Source organism: Schistocerca americana, chromosome 1 (assembly GCF_021461395.2).
Source record: "Schistocerca americana isolate TAMUIC-IGC-003095 chromosome 1, iqSchAmer2.1, whole genome shotgun sequence".
Classification (NCBI taxonomy): Eukaryota; Metazoa; Arthropoda; class Insecta; order Orthoptera; family Acrididae; genus Schistocerca; species Schistocerca americana.
The window spans coordinates 903,865,132-903,884,205 of record NC_060119.1 but is presented as its reverse complement, the minus strand read 5'-3'; the positions used below and the strand labels follow the sequence as shown (position 1 = coordinate 903,884,205).

General features: G+C 38.6%; 1 protein-coding gene across 4 annotated transcripts in view; it reads left to right on the top strand.

The window, feature by feature from the left end:
- The window catches only part of LOC124547561 (cGMP-dependent protein kinase, isozyme 1-like), a 408,150-nt gene that overhangs the window by 187,099 nt on the left and 201,977 nt on the right, over positions 1–19,074 (top strand). For all 4 annotated transcript variants that reach the window (XM_047125117.1, XM_047125116.1, XM_047125115.1 and 1 more), the window contains exon 6: positions 2,244–2,413. In XM_047125117.1, the coding sequence (XP_046981073.1) occupies positions 2,244–2,413 (170 nt within the window). The remainder of the gene's footprint in view (positions 1–2,243; positions 2,414–19,074) is intronic.

Genomic DNA, 19,074 nt, shown 5'->3' with positions numbered 1-19,074 from the left:
CAAACTTTTGAAGGCTGCAGGACCCTGTAAACTCCAGAGTAAGGCAGTGTAGAGCAGTTTGGATAGTGTTGTTGCAAAGCATTATATATTCATAATCTTTAAGTGTGCTATGGACAAAAACTTTGTGCATACTGTGAGTTTGAGAATGGGTGTATGAATGTGGCCACTGTATTGTTTTCCCAATTTGACCAGTGCCATTAACTTGACATCAGCTGGAGGTGGAACTAAGCCAAGAAACCTAGAGGAAGACTGAGAGACGTTCATCACACAAATTTCCACCAAGGGTGACTGCAATTCCTCCTTGTAGGCTGTTTGCATGTCAAGCAGCATCCATGGGAGTGCTTCTGTCCATAAGGCAAAAGGCATATTTGTGCTGCCTGAAGAGTGTCGTACCAAAGTTTGACAGGCTCATTACTTTCTGGCTGGTATGCCATTGTTCTAAACTGTTGGACACTGTACAATCTACATAGCTTAGCAAAGAGGTGTGATTTAAACTGACATATCTGGGCCATGGTAATCAATGTGGGACACCCAAAATATGTGATTCCCATCTGTAGTAATTCCAGAGTAGTGGTGTTTGCTGTCATCTCTACCATCAGAACCTGTGCCCAGAGGGATACTCTATCAGTGGCTAACAGTATGTAATGGTACCCGTTTGATTCTGGTAGAGGCCCAATGTGATATAGGAGGATGTGCTGTAACCTCCCTTGACATGTTGCATATTTGCCACACTGCGGAAAGACATGATGACTGATCTTGCTGCTCTGACAGCTGAAGTATGTTTGAGTCCATTTTCTGCAGCTGGGTTCCCCATAAGGCTGTGCAAATTGTTCCATGACAAACTTGGTGGTCTGCCTACAGTAAATGCAATAACAACCAGCTGTATCTTCATTTTGACAGCTGCCATCCGCCATTCCTTCCACAACAAAAAGTCCCTCCTACATCCTAGCCACCTGTGAACAACATATGTGTAGTGATGAGAACTCCCTTGCTCAGTATGCTGAAGGTTTCATGAAGGTGGACATATAACCCCCCCCCCCCCCCCCCAAACTTAGCCAACAAATGGATTTCCTTTGCCATATTCTCTTACCACACCCAAAAATCAGTTACAAAGGAGTGCTCCACTCATGATCCACCACCAGCTTCTCTGAAATGTGAACCTGGGAGTTATCCTTGCAACATATCCTTCACTCCTGTTATCATCCTGACTTCGCTTTCCAATAATCCATTGTCTCCCATACATTCAACCAAGCAGTTTGCCCTTCCTCTACCCTGTCACCTCCTTCCAGATCATGTCCATGTGTCCCCTTCAGCATGTGCTACTCCCCATTGGTTCTGACATATACAAAAGAAAACCAACACAGACACAAACTATGTCAATCTGTCTATCAAAATAACAAACACATGCCTAAACAGCAGATCAGCATCACAGTCACTGGACTTACTGAAACCAAAGATAGTTGCACGTTTTCAGTATACACATACAATGTGTTACTGATTATATTAAAAACACCACACAAAAATGTCTTAGAGAAAAGGCATTTTATACAATGGAAAAGTTCAAAATGTGCCCTAAAGGTGATGTTAAGTAGTTATATAGTTTCACTTACATTAAACTTATATGTGTGAATATGTTGAATATATCACATGCAGTATGATGGACAATCCTGAATCTTGATAGACAGTTATGATCTAAAATATCATTTACAATATGTATGTTATTTATGTAATTGCATATTAAATGTGTATTTGTGCAAAAGATGACATCAGTTGCCTTTTAAAAGTTTGAGATGAATAATAAATAAGTTAAATAATAAAAACTGTACATGCACTTACTGCGATCACCTACATGATTCCTACATACTGAACACTTCATTACAGATCAGACACAGATAATGGTAAAGAACCATCTCTTGGACATTTCAGAGCAACAGTCTAAGATTTGTGCTATGTTCACAGCAGTATTTGTCATGGTTAAAGCCTGATCTTAAAATTTTAATATTATGAGTATGGCAACATTCTGAAACATTACTTTGGCGCTACTTAGAAATTTAAAATTTTACGTTACATTTGCAATTGCTCTTTTTTAAAAATAGTTTGTATGTAGTATTATCACCAGAATGAATGTAAATTTTCTGCCATATGAAGCCTTTAGTGATAAAAATACTTAGCTTCTCTAAACTATGAGATTATGAGGTCTTACTTGTATGTAACTGAGAAAAATGTTTACTTTTATTGCAAAGCCGATGAGGGAGCTAGTGTGTGGGTTCTCGATCGTCGTATCTTCAAGCAGATTATGATGCGTACAGGACTACAAAAGACAGAAGATAATATCAAGTTTCTTCGTACTGTTCCCATACTAGAAGGTTTAAGTGAAAGAGCCCTTGCTGCTATATCTGAACTTGTGCGTGTTGTAAGTACTTTCTGACATATCTTTTATGAGTAACAACTTCAGTATCTTGAAAATCATTATCTTCTATCATATTTTACTTGTAGATAGCTTGTTTTTAATATACATTTCATTTAATTTTTAAGCGCTTTTGATGAGTGTAGTGTATGATTGGCTTTGATGACTACAGAGTATTATCTGCTCATGTCTACTAGATGTTAGTTACCTTAAATTAAACTTCTAAACAAATTTATTAAAGAATTTAACTCTATCATCAACCCAAATATTGTTTGAACACCACAGTGCTTTCTAGGCAATGTCCTATCGGAAATTTTATAAAATGCATTGTGCTTGGAACTGAATTGTTTTGTTACATGATCTGTCAGCTGTCATTGCAATAACTGAATCTATTTAAAAAGTTTTGAAGATAAATTCAGTGACTAAGGTGTGATTTCCACTGCCTCTCTGTATTTTATTTACCAAGAATCATTTGGCTTGTTGAGTTCGGTAGTTTGAAATTTTGTTTTTAATTGACTGTCATCAACTGGGAGTAAGTTTCATAATTTACAGCAATTGGAATATACAGGGTAATTCAAAAGGAATGCCACATAATTTTTGAGGTGATTCTATGCATGCAAATAAATTGCAAAAGTCCTATTAACATGTGTCTAATTTTTGATCATTACAGAACTGGAGTGGGTTGAAGATTGCACACATCCATAACTGCTTATGAAGGCAAGTGTGAATATTACTTACCAAAATGCTGTGTAGGCACTGTGGTGGACAGACTAATGGTAGGACAGATGACTGATCCATCCTACAAGGGGTGTTCAAAAAAGTCCTCCACTCTTCTCAATGCACTTGTCAGAACGTTGGACGGTGCGTTGTGCTGCACAGTGAACATCATTTTGGTGGGCTTTAATTCAGGCAACAGCATCGGTGATGCAAGCAACAAGTTCTTCACATGTATCTACCTTCATAATGTACATGTCCCTCATTAAACAGCCCCATAAACAGAAGTCTAATGGTGTTAGGTCGGGTGATCTGGCAGGCCAGTTAATGGGTCCACCACAGCTAATTCACCATTGAGGAAACGAGTTATTCAGATACTGGAACACATTTCTCATACAGTGAATCAGTGTTCCATCATGTTACAGGTACAAGTGCCATTGTTGCTTTCATGTCATGTCTTCCAAAAGTGCAGGTAGGTCTTCTATCAGGAAATGTGTGCATGCTGTGGATGTCATACAATTTGGCGGAAACACAGGCCCTGTCATTGACTCGGCATTAGTACCACACTAGACGTTTACTGAGAATCTAACTTGGAATCTTGTTTCCTTAGTGTCATGTGGATTCTCAATTGCCAATGTATGAAAACTGCGGGGTTTCATCATACCAATGCATGCAAATGTAGCTTCATCTGCAAATAAAGTGTACTACACAACATCTCTGTGTTCAGCCAACCATTCACAGAATTGTTATCTGCTTACTGAGTTACCCAGATACACATGTTGCGCAGAGTACACATGGAAATGGGTACAAGCCCTCAGTATGTAATGTACACCACACTCACATTTGTGGAATATTGAACTGACATCTAATGTGCCATTTACTGGTGGTGCCACATTGCTGTACCATTGCATTAATGTCTTCACTTTCCTCAACTGACTGGACGTCCTCACATTCTGATGTTAACATGTACACTGTGTAGGATTCCAGATTCACAAAATGTTTGAAAAACCCTGGCAAATACTCTGGCACAGGTGATCGTCAATCAGGGAAACATCTCTGGTATTCCCTGGTATTCTGTCACAGCAACATGGGCACTGCCACTACAGTACTATACACAAACAACATGTACATGTATTCTGGATGGGTGAACATATGTGGCATGTTGGTATTTATGGTCATGATGGACTTGTTCAGTTAAACAACATTCAAGTATGACACACACAAAGCATCATGACTGCTCACTGTTCCAACCCACAAAGTGCACTCTGGGTGCCCTTATAGCTGTTGCCTCTGTGTGACATCACAGGGTGGCAATCTGTTGTAAAACCACCACACCTCTTGTAGGAGGTGTCAGTCATCTGTCTCACCATTATTCTGTCCAAAAAAGTGTCTACACATCATTTAGGTAAGTAATATTCACTTTTGCCTTCATATTCATTCATGGTTGTGTGTCATCTTCAACCCACTCTAGTTCCATAATTATTGAAAATCAGATACGTGTTCATAGGACTTTTTCAGTGTGTTTTCACATGTAAAATAACCTCACAAATTATATGACACCCGTCCTGAACCACCCTGTATACAGGGTGGTCCATTGATCGTGATCGGGCCAAATATCTCACGAAATAAGCTTAAATGAAAAAACTACAAGGAACAAAACTTGTCTAGCTTGAAGGGGGAAACCAGATGGCACTATGGTTGGCCTGCTAGATGGCGCTGCCTTAGGTCAAACGGATATCAACTGTATTTTTTAAAAATAGGAACCCCCATTTTTTTTTTCACATATTTGTGTAGTACGTAAAGAAATATGAATGTTTTAGCTGGACCACTTTTTTCGTTTTGTGATAGATGGTGCTGTAATAGTCACAAACATATGGCTCACAATTTTAGATGAACAGTTGGTAACAGGTAGGTTTCTTAAATTAAAATACATGACATAGATACGTTTGAACATTTTATTTAGATTGTTACAATGTGATACATGTACCTTTGTGAACTTATCATTTCTGAGAACGCATGCTGATTACCTGTAAATACCACATTAATGCAATAAATGCTCAAAATTATGTCTGTCAACCTCAATGCATTTGGCAATACATTTAATGACATTCCTCTCAACAGCCAGTAGTTTGCCTTCTGTAATGTTCATACATGCATTGACAATGCACTGACACATGTTGTCAGGCATTGTCAGTGGATCACAATAGCAAATATCCTTCAACTTTCCCCAGAGAAAGAAATCCGGGGATGTCAGATCCTGTGAATGTGTGGGCCATGGTATGGTGCTTCAACGACCAATCCACATGTCATGAAATATGCTATTCAATACTACTTCAACAGCACGTGAGCTATGTGCCAGACATCCATCATGTTGGAAGCACATTGCCATTCTGTCATACAGTGAAACATCTGGTAGTAACATTGGTAGAACATTAGGTAGGAAATCAGCATACATTGCACCATTTAGATTTCCATCAATAAAATGGGGGCCAATTATCCTTCCCCCCATAATGCCGCACCATACATTAACCCGCCAAGGTCATTGATGTTCCACTCGTTGCAGCCATCATGGATTTTCTGTTGCCCAATAGTGCATTTTATGCTGGTTTACGTTACCGCTGTTGGTGAATGACACTTCATTGCTAAATATAACGTGTGCAAAAAATCTGTCATCGTCCCGTAATTTCTCTTGTGCCCAGTGGCAGAACTGTACATGATGTTCAAAGTTGTCACCATGCAATTCCTGGTGCATAGAAATATGGTACGGGTGCAATCAATGTTGAAGTAGCATTCTCAACACCGACGTTTTTGAGATTCCCGATTCTCCCGCAGTTTGTCTGCTACTGATGTGCAGATTAACCGCGACAGCAGCTAAAACAACTACTTGGGCATCATCATTTGTTGCAGGTCATGGTTGACATTTCACATGTGGCTGAAAACTTCCTGTTTCCTTAAGTAACGTAACTATCCGGCGAACAATCCAGACACCTGGATGATGTCGTCCAGGATACCAAGCAGCAAATATAGCACACGCCCGTTGGGCATTTTGATCACAATAGCCATACATCAACATGTTATCGACCTTTTCTACAATTGGTAAACAGTCCATTTTAACACAGGTAATGTATCACAAACTTAATATCGTTCACACTGGCGGAATGTTACATGATACCATGTACTTATACGTTTGTGACTATTACAGCGCCATCTATCACAAAGCGAAAAAAGTGGTCCAACTAAAACATCCATATTTCTTTACATACTACACGAATACGTAATAAAAAATAGGGGTTACTATTTAAAAAAAACGCAGTTGATATCCGTTTGGCCTATGGCAGTGCCATCTAGTGGACCAACCATAGCTCCATCTGATTTCCCCCTTCAAGCTGGATGAGTTTTGTTCTTTGTAGTTTTTTCATTTGATGCTTATTATGTGAGATATTTGGCCCAGTCATGGTCAATGGACCACTCTTTGTATTAAGTGTAATATCACAAAAAATGAAGCCGTCATAGCTTCCAATATAGATGCACATATCAGCCCCAGATTGATACAAATTGATTTCTTTCATAAAATTACCAAATTGTATCGCTCCAAGGACTTGGTGTCTCCATCATTCTATTGAAGGCTTCATTGAGTTGATATGCAAATCTTTTTTTTATTTTTCACTCGTTAAGCCACTTCCACATAAATTTCTTCACCGAGTTCTCGTTGTAGAAATTCCTTCTGTGCAGCCATTTGTTCCATAAAAAAGTAATATTCATTCACTACACCAAGAAAGGTTCTTCATGTAGTGAGGTGAACAACTGAACATATGCTTTCTCATAGTCAAATATTTTTAACTGCTTGCAAACTTTGGTACCTAAATGTTTGTTGTACATTTCAGTTTTTGTGGTTGCATCTCATATTGCTTTCAAGACCCATTTGCTGTGAATGGCTCTTTTATTTGCTAAAAGTGGTGTGTATGTCCATGCTTTAAGTGCAAGAGAGTTCAGTTCCTCTTTTAATGCCATTATCCTTTTTTCTCCATCAGGCTGATTCATCATTTCTTCAAAATTCCAAAGCAAAGCTTCCATGTATAATTTGTACATTCAGAGTCAATGCTGAATAGTTGTTCAGATACCTAGTTTCTTTGGTTATACCTTTAGTTCATTACAAACTTTTGATAGATCTCCTCTGATGTCATGATCTGTGGAATTACTTCGTCAGCTTTATTGAAGTTGGTTTCATTCTGGTGTCTTTGCTCTTCTGCTTTATTCTACATTATCCCCTCCATTTGAACAGTCTTCTTTGCGATCAGCCATCATTGACTCCAACTCAAAGTTGTGATTTTACTTTTTCAGAAATAATACCACTTTTAAAAACAATTCCACACTGTTCAGCATATCATAATCTGTAACAATTGGGGCAGCAACAAGACAAGAAAAATTTTAGTGACATGGCTTCAATCCTGCTGACAGATAAATCCTTAGTGTTGTCAGAATTTATCCATCTGAAATTAAAGGAAGACTATGATAAATGAGGAAAACAGCTGCCGTTATAGCCTCTGACAAAAATAACTTCCCAGTTTACATCCAAGAACAATGCTCTGAGTTTCTGCAGTAGCTGAACAATTTCATAAGTCATTGACTCTGTTTTTCTGAGTGGTTCATATATAGATCTGCTGATTTTTTTCACCTCAAAATGAGCAGTAACTGTATCAAAAAATACTTGGAAGTGCTGTAATGAATTACTTTTAACTTTGATTGAAGTGTATAAGGTTCTGTAAAATGAGAACATTCAACAATGAAAATCATCATACATTTTTCCCATCAAAAGAAGCAGGCATTATTTGAACAAGCCCAGTACTGTTTATCAATTGACATCTTACAGGAATGTGACAATGAGTTTGTGGGGAATGCATTTGTTTACCATTTCTGGATCACAGGCATTTATGTTATAGATTTAATATGTAAATAAGTGAAAGGCACACTCACCTATAGCAGATCAGTGTGTGGAGCATAGAAACATGTAACAGGAAACAGCACTCACACTGGCTTTTGCGCTGTTGCTATTTTTCTACATTTACATCTACATTATAATCTGCAAATGACTGTGAAGTGCATAGGAGAGGGTATGCCATGATGTACCAGCTATTAGGATGTTTCCCTGTTCCATTCACATAAGGAGCATGTGAATAATGATTGGTCAAATCCCTCTATGTGTGGTGTAATTACCGTAATTTTGTCCTCATGCTCCCTATGGAAGCAATATGTAGGGGGTTGTAGAATATTCTAAGAGTCAAAATTTAAAGCTTCTTCTTGAAATTTCATAACATCTTCGGCATCTCTGTAGCACTTTCACAAGAATCAAACAAATCTGTGACCATTTGTGCTGCCCTTCTCTGCATACATCCAATATCCTCATTTAGCTGTATCAGGTATGGGTCCCACACATTGAGCAATATTCTAGGATCACGATTTGTAATCAATCTCCTTTGTAGACTGATTGCACTTCTGCAGTAACCAATAAACTGAAGTTGCCAACATCTTTAACCACAACTGAGCCTATGTGATCATTCCATTTTGTATCCGTACAAAGTGTTACATCCAAGTTTTATGAGTTGGACAATTCCAACTATGACTCATTGATGTTATAATCATAGGATACTACAATTTTTCATTTTGTTTGGTGGACAATTTTACATTTCTTAACATTTAAAGCAAGTTGCCAATCTTTGCAACTATTTTAAATCTCAATGAGTTCTGGCTGAAAATTTATGCATTTTATTTCAGATAGTACTTCATTGTAGATTATGGCATCATTTTCAAAAGTATAAAGTTCTTAATAATATTGCCTGTGAGGTCATTATTTGATACAATACTTAGTCGAATGCTTTATGTGTGCCAAGAAATACTGTATTTGCCTGACTGCCATGATCCAAGGCTTTCAGTATATCGTGAGAAAAGTCCGAGTTGGGTTTCACATAATTCTACAAAAAATTGATGCCAAGGACACAGGACGGTAGTTTCATTCTTCTAGATGCGTGGGACCAGTACTTTTGTGTGAGGGATCTATGGCAGACTGTAGCTAAAAAGAGGAGCTAACCCAGCCACAATTTCAGTATAGAATCTAATAGGAGTTGGAGTGGGCCCTGGAGCTTTGCTCAATTATACCAGTTTCAGCTTTTTCCCAATGCCACTGACACATATACTGATTTCACTCATCTTTTCAGTGGTATGAGAATTAAATTAGGGTGTTACTCCTAAGTTTTTCATTTATAAAGAAACATTTGAAAACAGAGTTTAGCATTTTTCCTTTGCTTTCCTACTCCCAATTTCAGTTCCTATTCCAGCCATGAGTGACTGGATACTAATTTTGATCTCACTAGCAGCTTTTCCATACAAACAGAATTTCTTTGGGTTTGTGAAAGATCATTTGACAGTATTCTGCTGCACTAGACATTGAAGGCCTTATGTACTGCCCTCTTGATAAACAAATGCATTTCATTTATCATCTCCTCATCTACAGCTCTCTGTCTTGTTTTACATTTACTACGTAGTAGGCTCTGTTTCTTTATAAGTTTCTTCGGAGTGACTGTGTACCACAGAGGGTCCCTCATATCATGAACTGTTGTACTGGGTACACATTTATCCAGTGTATGGTCAAGTTTTCTTTTAAACTTGAACCACAGTTCTTCTCTATGCTCTTGTCCAGAACTAAAAGCTGTAAGTTCCTCATTGCGACATCACTACTGATTCTTTATCTAGGTTACTGATCATATAAATCTTCCTATTTGTTTTAGGAGCCCTTTGTACTTTGATAATTATTGTTCCTACGTCTATCTTGTGGTCACTGATTTCAGTTTTGATATGGACGACCTGAAAGAGGTAGGCCCATTTGTTGCCTTTAGATATGTTTCGATCTTGGGTGGGGTTCTGAACCATGTGTTCTAAGTGGGTTTCGGAGAAAACACATAGTGTAGTTGGCAGGATGTCTTGCCATTCCCACCACTAACAAAACTGAAATGTTTACATTTGATTATTGAATGATTATAGCCTCCAATGATGATTACAGTACAGTTGGAGAACTTGCATATTAGTGAACTGAGATTTCCTCTAAAGTTACACCTAAGAGCTCTCAGGTTTTCAAATCTCATGCAATGCAGTCCCCAACAATCAGACTTTCCTTTTCATCCTGTAAGCAAAGTCTCCCTTGACCTGCAGTTCTGGGTGACTTTTCTGAAATCCACCCTTTTTCCTAGACATGTCCAGTCCTTTTTCTTCAACTCTCTTCCTTCTCCTTCACCCCTTCTGCCTGAAGAAGGAGCCACTGGCTCTGAAAGCTTGCCAATTACAACTGTCTTTTATGTGTGTATTCTGCGGTCACTTATGTGTATGATTTTATGCAAATAAAGGGTTTGCCAAGTACAACTGGAGTGGATTTATGCATCATGAAAAATTTTAGTTACAATTGTTGGTGACCTGCTAGGAGTATATTATGGCAGTTGGTTACTTGCCACCCCCACACAGAATGATATACAGTAATTGCAGTGTAGCTGATATATACCAGGACTGCTTTCAAATGTTGCCCTGCCTTTTACGGGGTAGGATGTTAGTGGACTGTGGTAAAGAGTTGGTCGGTGGGTTTATGGGATAAGCCTTGCACCTTGACCAACCTTCAGGGAATGATACATGGTTTGCAGTATTGCAAGTAGAATTAGAATAGGGATGAACAAGGATATTCTACAGGTATGTTGTGTGGTGGAACAGTACTTTGGGTGATGTCAGTAGGATTTTGGGTAGGCTATCACTCATCTCTGAACATAAAAAGAGACAAACGAAGCCCTGTTGGAGAATGTGGTTGAGGATTTCAATGCCAAGATGATACTGGGTGATGAGAGGTGTGCTGGTTTGTGGATGGTTAACAGGTTTACTGGTGTCATAGGAAAAGATGGCATGGGACATTTGTTTATGGATGATGTGGATCGGATATTGTCTGTCAGTAAGTCTCTGATTAAGTTATTGGTATGTTTCTGCAACTCCTGCTTCCCACTGGAGATGCAGAATCCACGGGTGCCAAGGTTGCAAAGAAGAGACTTTTTGACATGGAATGAGTGGCAGATATCAAAATGGAGGTACTGTTGGTGGTTGGTGCACTTTGTATGGACAGACATATTTATGGAGTCATCTGAGAGGTGAATGTCGACATCTGAGAAGTGGTTCAATGAGTTGAGAAGGACCAGGTGAAGAGGATTGGAGAGTAGGTGTTGAGTATGGAAGAAAGTTCAAAGGTTATCCTTGCCTTGAGTCCAGATGTTTAAAATGTCATCCACCAATCTGAATCAGACAAGAATACAGAGATAATTTTACCAGAGCCTCTACTGACGGTTCACTCATAAACAAATCCCACATGCCATCTAATCCTGCAATACCAGCAAACCTGTGTATTCCAATGGTCAGCACTCTTCTGATCACCCAGTATCACCCTGACCTTGAAAGCTCAACCACATCCTCCACCAGGGCTTCAACTAACTCTTGGTGTGCCCTCCCATAATCCTACCTGCATCACCGAATACTGTTTTCCACTGCCCATTCAACCTACAGAATATCCTTGTTCATCCCCCTTCTGATCCTACTCCAAATCCTGTACTCCATGGGTCATTCCCATCCAGTTGGTCCAGGCACAAGACTTATCCCATGCACCAACCCACACCTCTTATCACAGTCCACTCACAAGTATAACCTACCCAATAAAGGCAGGGCCATGTGTGAAATCAGCGCTGTTATATATCAACTATACTACAATTATTGTACAGAAATATATGTGTTCATGGCAAGTACCACCTGTCTACTTGCATTAATGGTCACTGCCACCTTCTGGTAAAGTGCAGACTTGACCATCCAGTTCCCAAAAGTGCTGCACAGTACAATATAAATCACTAAAACGACTGCCTCACTACATGGGCTATTTGGACACTACCTTCCAGCACAAGTCTTTCTGAACTACACATATGACAATTGTCTGTCCAGCATGTCCTGCATTCTCACAGTCCTCCTGCCTAAACCTCTGTTAACCTGTTCCCAATGCCTCAACTTTGTCCTCCTCTCTTCTGTCTACTCCAGTCCTTCCCTGTCCAGCTCCTGCACTACCCTTCCTCTCTTTTTCCCCCCTCGGTTTTCCACCTTTCCCTCTCCCTATACCTCTTTTTGCTCTACCCTCCTTTTCATAATAGAATTCCATGCATAAAGGTTCTGTATATTTCATTTACAAATACTGATATTCACGTTTTGATTTAATAAGACAGTGGATATGAAATAAAAAGGGGAACAGGCAGTCTAATGCTGTTCTGCCAATATTTCTTAACCTTATGTGGCCTTAACCTTATTGGGCTCACAGAGTCTGAAATACCACTTCGTGCTTTCTCTAGGACATCTAAGCCAGCAACGTTACAGGTAGCTGTTATACTTTGCACATTTCTATAATAATTATCGCAGACTTCTGCATTGTACAATCTTCATTAATACCTGCAGAAATAGCCTTACTTGTTTCTATGTCTACATCATTACTCTTTCTGTTGGTACTGATCGAATCATTATCATTATTATAGCACACATACATATTTACTAGATTCCTGCTCATCACACAGGAACATATTTATGTCATCAAAGCTAGCAATGCCATGCTATCATATGCACTGTAACTTTGTGTAGATCCAGCCTATTCAAATAATCTTCCAACGCGAAAGTCGTGATTTATATAAATATTTATACCTCTTTTGCCTTTACTCATAATTTGCCTGTTATTTTTGTTTTCACCATCCCACAGTTCTGTGTTAGAAAGAATGCTGTCCATGGTGCACATATTAACTTCCATTTTTTTTCCTTTGATTATCAAATCCACTATTTTTACCTCTGATCCATTTACTTGCCAATTTTGACATCCCAATATGGACCTTCGAAGGAACCAAGCCTAGTTTTTTGCTTGATTATTACTAATCTCCCTCGGTTGAGGACCCCTGCTTACTTCCATGCTCTGATTCTCCCTATTGATGAAATTTATGTTATTCACTCAATCAAACTGGCACCAATTCTCCTGAAGTGGCACTTGGTTTCTATTGTCTGGAAACTGCTTATATTCCTGATTATTATTCTGGCTTTCATTGTCACACCTGTTCTAGTATTTCCATCTCATCCCCTGTTTTCTTCACTCACATGAAAACTGTTATTATCACTGTTTGCATTTCCATTCCTGTTTATTATTGACTGTGGCCTGTAACACAACACCTGATCCAACTTTTCCACATAATCCAATGATTATGATTCAATAGACTCAGTTGGACAGTGACTCAGTATCCACTGGAATGATTCAGATGGACATCTTTTTAAAGTGCAGATTTCCATTAACATCCACAGTGGTCTGTCGAAGTGGACTATATTGCACAATTCATTCTGGCAAAAAGCATTTACTGTTTCTTTTTTTCTATGAATTTTGAAGACAGGCCTATTTAAAAACTTGTTTTGCAATCTAATTAACTTGGCCTCTTCCACTATATATTTAGAAAAAAACTTTTCAGAAAGGCTGTAAATATCAAATGAAAAAAATTTGGGCTAGGCCAAGTTTTGCAGATCCCTCTAATTGACATTTCACAAACTTAATTTTCGTTTCATCAGACATTCTCTTGACACAACTGTCTTTACTTGGCCGCGAAAGGCAAAGGTCCCGAGTTCGAGTCTCGGTCGGGCACACAGTTTTAATCTGCCAGGAAGTTTCAGTCTTTACAAAATCGCAACAAATAATAACATAATACTTGTTATTGCCTGAAAATGGTTTCCATAGCCTTGATACAGTCCAGCCCTTCTGACAGCTTAGATTCAAAGCTATTAGTCTGACACTCCACGGCACATTCTAATTCCAGTTTCACAAGCATAATGTTGCCTAGAACCACTCAGCCACAGCAGCCGGCACTTGCATGTTCGCTAGCTTCCTGCTCTGACCCACAGCTACTTGATGATGTTTTGGTGTATTCTGCCATGGTTTACAGCACAAGCTCACAATACACAAAACTGCCATTGCTACCTATTCTTGGCTCTGTTTAGAAGATCTGGAGATTGACAGTGGTATGTACCAGTGTAAACATCCTGGATTCATGCATTGAAGAGGTCATGGTGCTTGGTTGGTGAGGCTGATGTCTCCTAGGCTGCAGGCTCATACCCGGAATGGATTCTCTAGCATTGAGTGCAGTGATGCGTTGTCTCATGCTGCTGACCTGATTGGAGCTATGTAAAGTCTTAGACAGTCGATGCCTTGTCTGCAATATTGCAATGTCTCGCTCATCAATCGGTGTCAACTACTTCTCGCTAATATCACTTTTACTGCCGTACCGGCTCTTGAAACTACTATCTATGTATCTGCTTACTTGAATTTCAACATGTCCTGGCTTAGAGCCCCAATTTGCTATGACTCCCAATTTAGGACTACAAGTCTTCTTGGCAGGGAAACTTAAATGAGTGATTATATTTTATCTGAAACTCAGCTCATCAGATTTTGTCTAGGGACCAAATAGACACTGCTGCAAAACAATTCCCTTTATTATGAACTAAAGTTTATAATTTCCAAGCAGACTAGCTAGCTGTATCTTAATTAAATTTAAGTAGCTGTAGTCTCACTCACAATTTACAAAAGCTGGAAAGTCTGACCACACTTCCCAACACAACTTTACTGCTCAAACATAATACCACAACTGTGGTAAGTATCCAAGTCAATATAAACCCACATGGAAATCTTCATAACTGCAATATTCTAGATAAAAGCAAAGTTTGGAACCAACACAGCTCAGGAAACACAGCTCTTTACAAATGGATATGTCTCAATTCTTGAGTACCCATCTGAAATCCCCACTTTGCTCAAATGGAACACACATGAAAAACCATCTGGACTCTCTCGAGCCCAGACTTACTTAAGTCCTTGAATACAAATGAAACAGAATAGCCATGAAAATGTGTGGGCTCTGTGGAGTTCCAGATCAATGTTCCTAATAATCCAAAACAACAACGTCAAGACTCTGTGGAGTCCAAGTCTCAGGACCCCTAGTCCTCTCAACACCAGTTCCCAACTAAACTTCCAGTTTTCTCTCCATATCCTGCTGTTGTCTGACCACCTCTGTGCATCTCACACCATACCATTTTGTCATCATGCCATGCCAGATGATAGAAAATTATACAACTGTGATCCTATTGGCCAACCTTAACAAATATAATCAAACAAACATAATATTCTAAATCACAAACAAAAGCTGATGCTAATGACATCAAAGGTAATATTTTGACTGTATTTAATCTCTCATTAATCTTACTTAGTTTGAATTATTCCATCACCATGTATTAATTTTGTCATAAAATTCCATACCTAAATTTTCTGTAAATTTCTTTGCTAGATTCTGGCATTCATGTTTTGATTTATAAGACAGTCAATATGAAATAAAAAGTGGAAGACAACCTAATGCTGTTCTGCCTACATTTCTTGACCTTATGGGGGGTAGCCGATCTTGATCAGAGACAAAAAAACACACAATGGATCTTTTGAAAATGATGCAAGACATGACAACTCTCTCCTGACTGTCCCTTCTGCAATGTTTGACAAATATGCAAACATTAGTCCAGATAACAAATGCACATGGCCAGCTTTCCACCAATGGGCAAAGAAATTGGGTGTCCATTTGGAGCATATGGGGAGACAATGTCCATTTGAAAACCCACCTAAAATGTGTGCTTTGGAGGTGTTTTTCCAAGCTGCAGTGCAGTGTCTTATAACTTCTGGTCCATTTGTTTGGAAAGAAACCAGCCTGCAACATTCTGTACCCTGGAGTCAGAAAGTGTGTGACCAGCACCTGCCTGAGACAAGATGCAAAGGCTCTTTGTAGTGCACTTGAGATGCACATTCCATCTCCTTAAGTGTGGTCTTTATAATATATGAAATAAATAATACAATTTGTTTAGCTCAAAGTACTCCTAAAGTATGCAACCCATTTTGCCATAACAAAGAGGACAGTGCTCACTTTTATGGTGTATTTTAAGACACACAGCCCAACTTGAAGGTGCATGACTAGCGCATGACTTTCTCAAAACAAATAAGTAATCTATACTGCTTTCTCTCTGTTAATATGCCTCCAGCTTGTTAAATGCTGTTGATGTTGCACCCTCAGATTTGATGTGAAACACACATTCTCATTACCCCAGCTATCCATAGGTGACCCACAGAGTTTTTCCAACATGGACAATAAGTTACATACAGCACTCAGCCCAATGTTTCCTTGGGTTATCCACATGGGGTACAAAAGCAAGCAAATGGCGAAAAAGGGAAACTGTTGAAAAAACTTTAGAAATTCAGTTAGTAAATCAGTTTGGCTTGCTGTATGAAGTAGTGGAGGAAGGACCTCCTCCAGATGTAGTTGAATGCAGGTTGAAGCAGAATATTTGCTTAAAGAAAAAAGACAGGTCATGGTCAAATCAGAACAGGAAAATAAGAATTCTGCTTCTAGGTAGCAGTCATGGGAGGGGTGTAGGCCAGCAGCTTCAGAAGGAATTACGAGAAGGTTACCAGGTCAAAAGTTTGGGAAAACAAGTGCTAGCCTCAGCCAGGTGACAGAAAACTTAGGTCAGCTATGTAGGGACTTTGAGAGGGAAAATCAGGTAATTATAGCTGGGGGAGCAGGAAACAGCCCGGCTTGAATCCAAGATATAGTATAAGGAGTGACCTGGACAAACTAGGAGCAGAAACTGGGCAAACACATGTAAGTTTTGTGGAGGTCTTTCCACTCCATGATTGGCCCTGGGTAAACACTGCTGCAAGGGATGTTCACACTGAGCTGAATAGGATGCTCCAAAAACCAGCAAAGTTTTGCATAAGTGTTGTTCCAGTTGCTGCTATTGGTAGGTGGGGATGCACTACACATGGCCCGCACCTAGATTGGAAAGGGAACGATAAGTTAGCTTCTCTACCAGCACATACTGTAAGGGGAGCCACTGTCACACAATGGATGATCCCTGTGGTTAATGGGACCAGGCAGACAGGTTTTTTAGGTTAAAACCAAAGTCCATAAAGACAACGATAAAGAAAAGTAGAAAAAAAGAAGTTTCATGTACACTAAATATGGATAAAGCTAAGGGTAGTATCAATTTACTTCGTCAAAATATCAGGGGAATAAAATAAAAAAATATGTGTATTAGAGATCAAATTAACAACTTGGGCAATAAAATAAAATCAGTCTGGAGTGTTGTTAGAAGAGAGATAGGATATGTAACCACTGGAGTATGTAGTGTTACTATTAAAGAGATTGAGACCACTTTAACCAACAGTACACAAGTAGGTAATGTATTTGACAACAATTTCTTATGTGTGGGTGAAAAAATTGTTGAGAATAGTTCAAGAGAAAAAGCCAAGCGGTATATGTAAGAGTCAGTTTTGAGAAATCCTTGTCAGATTAATTTTCATCTAACAACATCTTGTAAAATAAGGAAATCCATTAAATCTTTGAAAAATAAATGATCTGTTGGAATAGGTGACATCTCTAACAAGATATTAAAACAAGGTGGAGCAGTTACAGTTGATTTTCTGAGTCACTTCTGTAATGCATCACTGACTCAAGGTATTTTCCCAGATAGGTTAAAATATGCCATTGTTAAGCCTCTCTACCAAAAAGGGGACACCACAGATGTCAATAATTACCATCCAGTATCCTTACTTACAAGCATTTTCAAAAATAATCAAGAAATTAATGTACTCAAGAGTGGTTAGCCATCTCAACAGTGATGGGATACTTAGTAAATCACAGTTTGGATTTCAAAAATGATGTTCTATTGAAACAGCAATATACAATTTCACTGCCCACACAACAGAGTCTTTAAATAGTAAAATGCATGTGACTTATCCAAAGCATTTGATTGTGTGAACCATGACATTATGTTACAGAAATTACAATTCTACAGTATAAATGGAACAGCATATGAATGGATAAGTCACATCTACAGAACAGGAAGAAAATGTTTCTTTATATAGCTTAAGTGATTTAAGGAAGTTTCTCACTTCATCTAACTGGGGTGAAATTACGTTAGGTGTTCCACATGGTATGATCATGGGTCCTCTTCTGTTCTTGATATATGTGAATGACCTCCCTCCTTATCTGAAACAAGAAACTAAACTGGCACTGTTTGCTTATGATACAAGCATCATTATTAATCCCATAAAAGAAACTCCAATAGAAAATGATACAAATAATTTGTCTATGGATAAGTTATCAATTGCTTTTCTGTGGATGGGCTTGCTCTGAACTTTGAAAAAACACAATACATTCAATTTTCTACTGCAAGGAGTACAGTTCCATTAAAAAATGTAACACGTCAACAGAGTTCAGGAGCCAGGATAGAGCATACTAAGTTTTTGGGTGTACATATAGATGAGCATCTTAATTGGAAAATTCATATTTTGGATCTCCTAAAGTGACTAGGTTCAGAAACTTTTGCAAACAGAATGATTGCTAATTTTGAGGATATAGAAATTAGCAAGCCAACATACTTTGCATACTTTCACTCTCTGATGTCATATGGAATAATATTTTGGGGTAACTGAGCACATAGGCAAAAAGTATTCGCAGCTCAAAAGAAATGGGTTAGAACAATGTGTGGGGCTCGTAATCACACATCTTGTAGGAATCTGTTTGAAAGGTTAGGAATTCTTACAACAGCCTCACAGTACATTTACTCAATAATGAAATTTGTTTTCAATAACATGGACCAGTTTAAAAACAACAGTGTCATTCATGATTATAATACCAGAAGAAAGAAAGACTTACACTATCCTCTACTTAACCTATCTTTGGCACAGAAAGGGGTAAAATATGTTGCTGTAAATCTTTTCAATAAATTATCAAATGAAATAAATTGTCTGACAGATAGCTGTAATAGTTTAAAAAGTAACT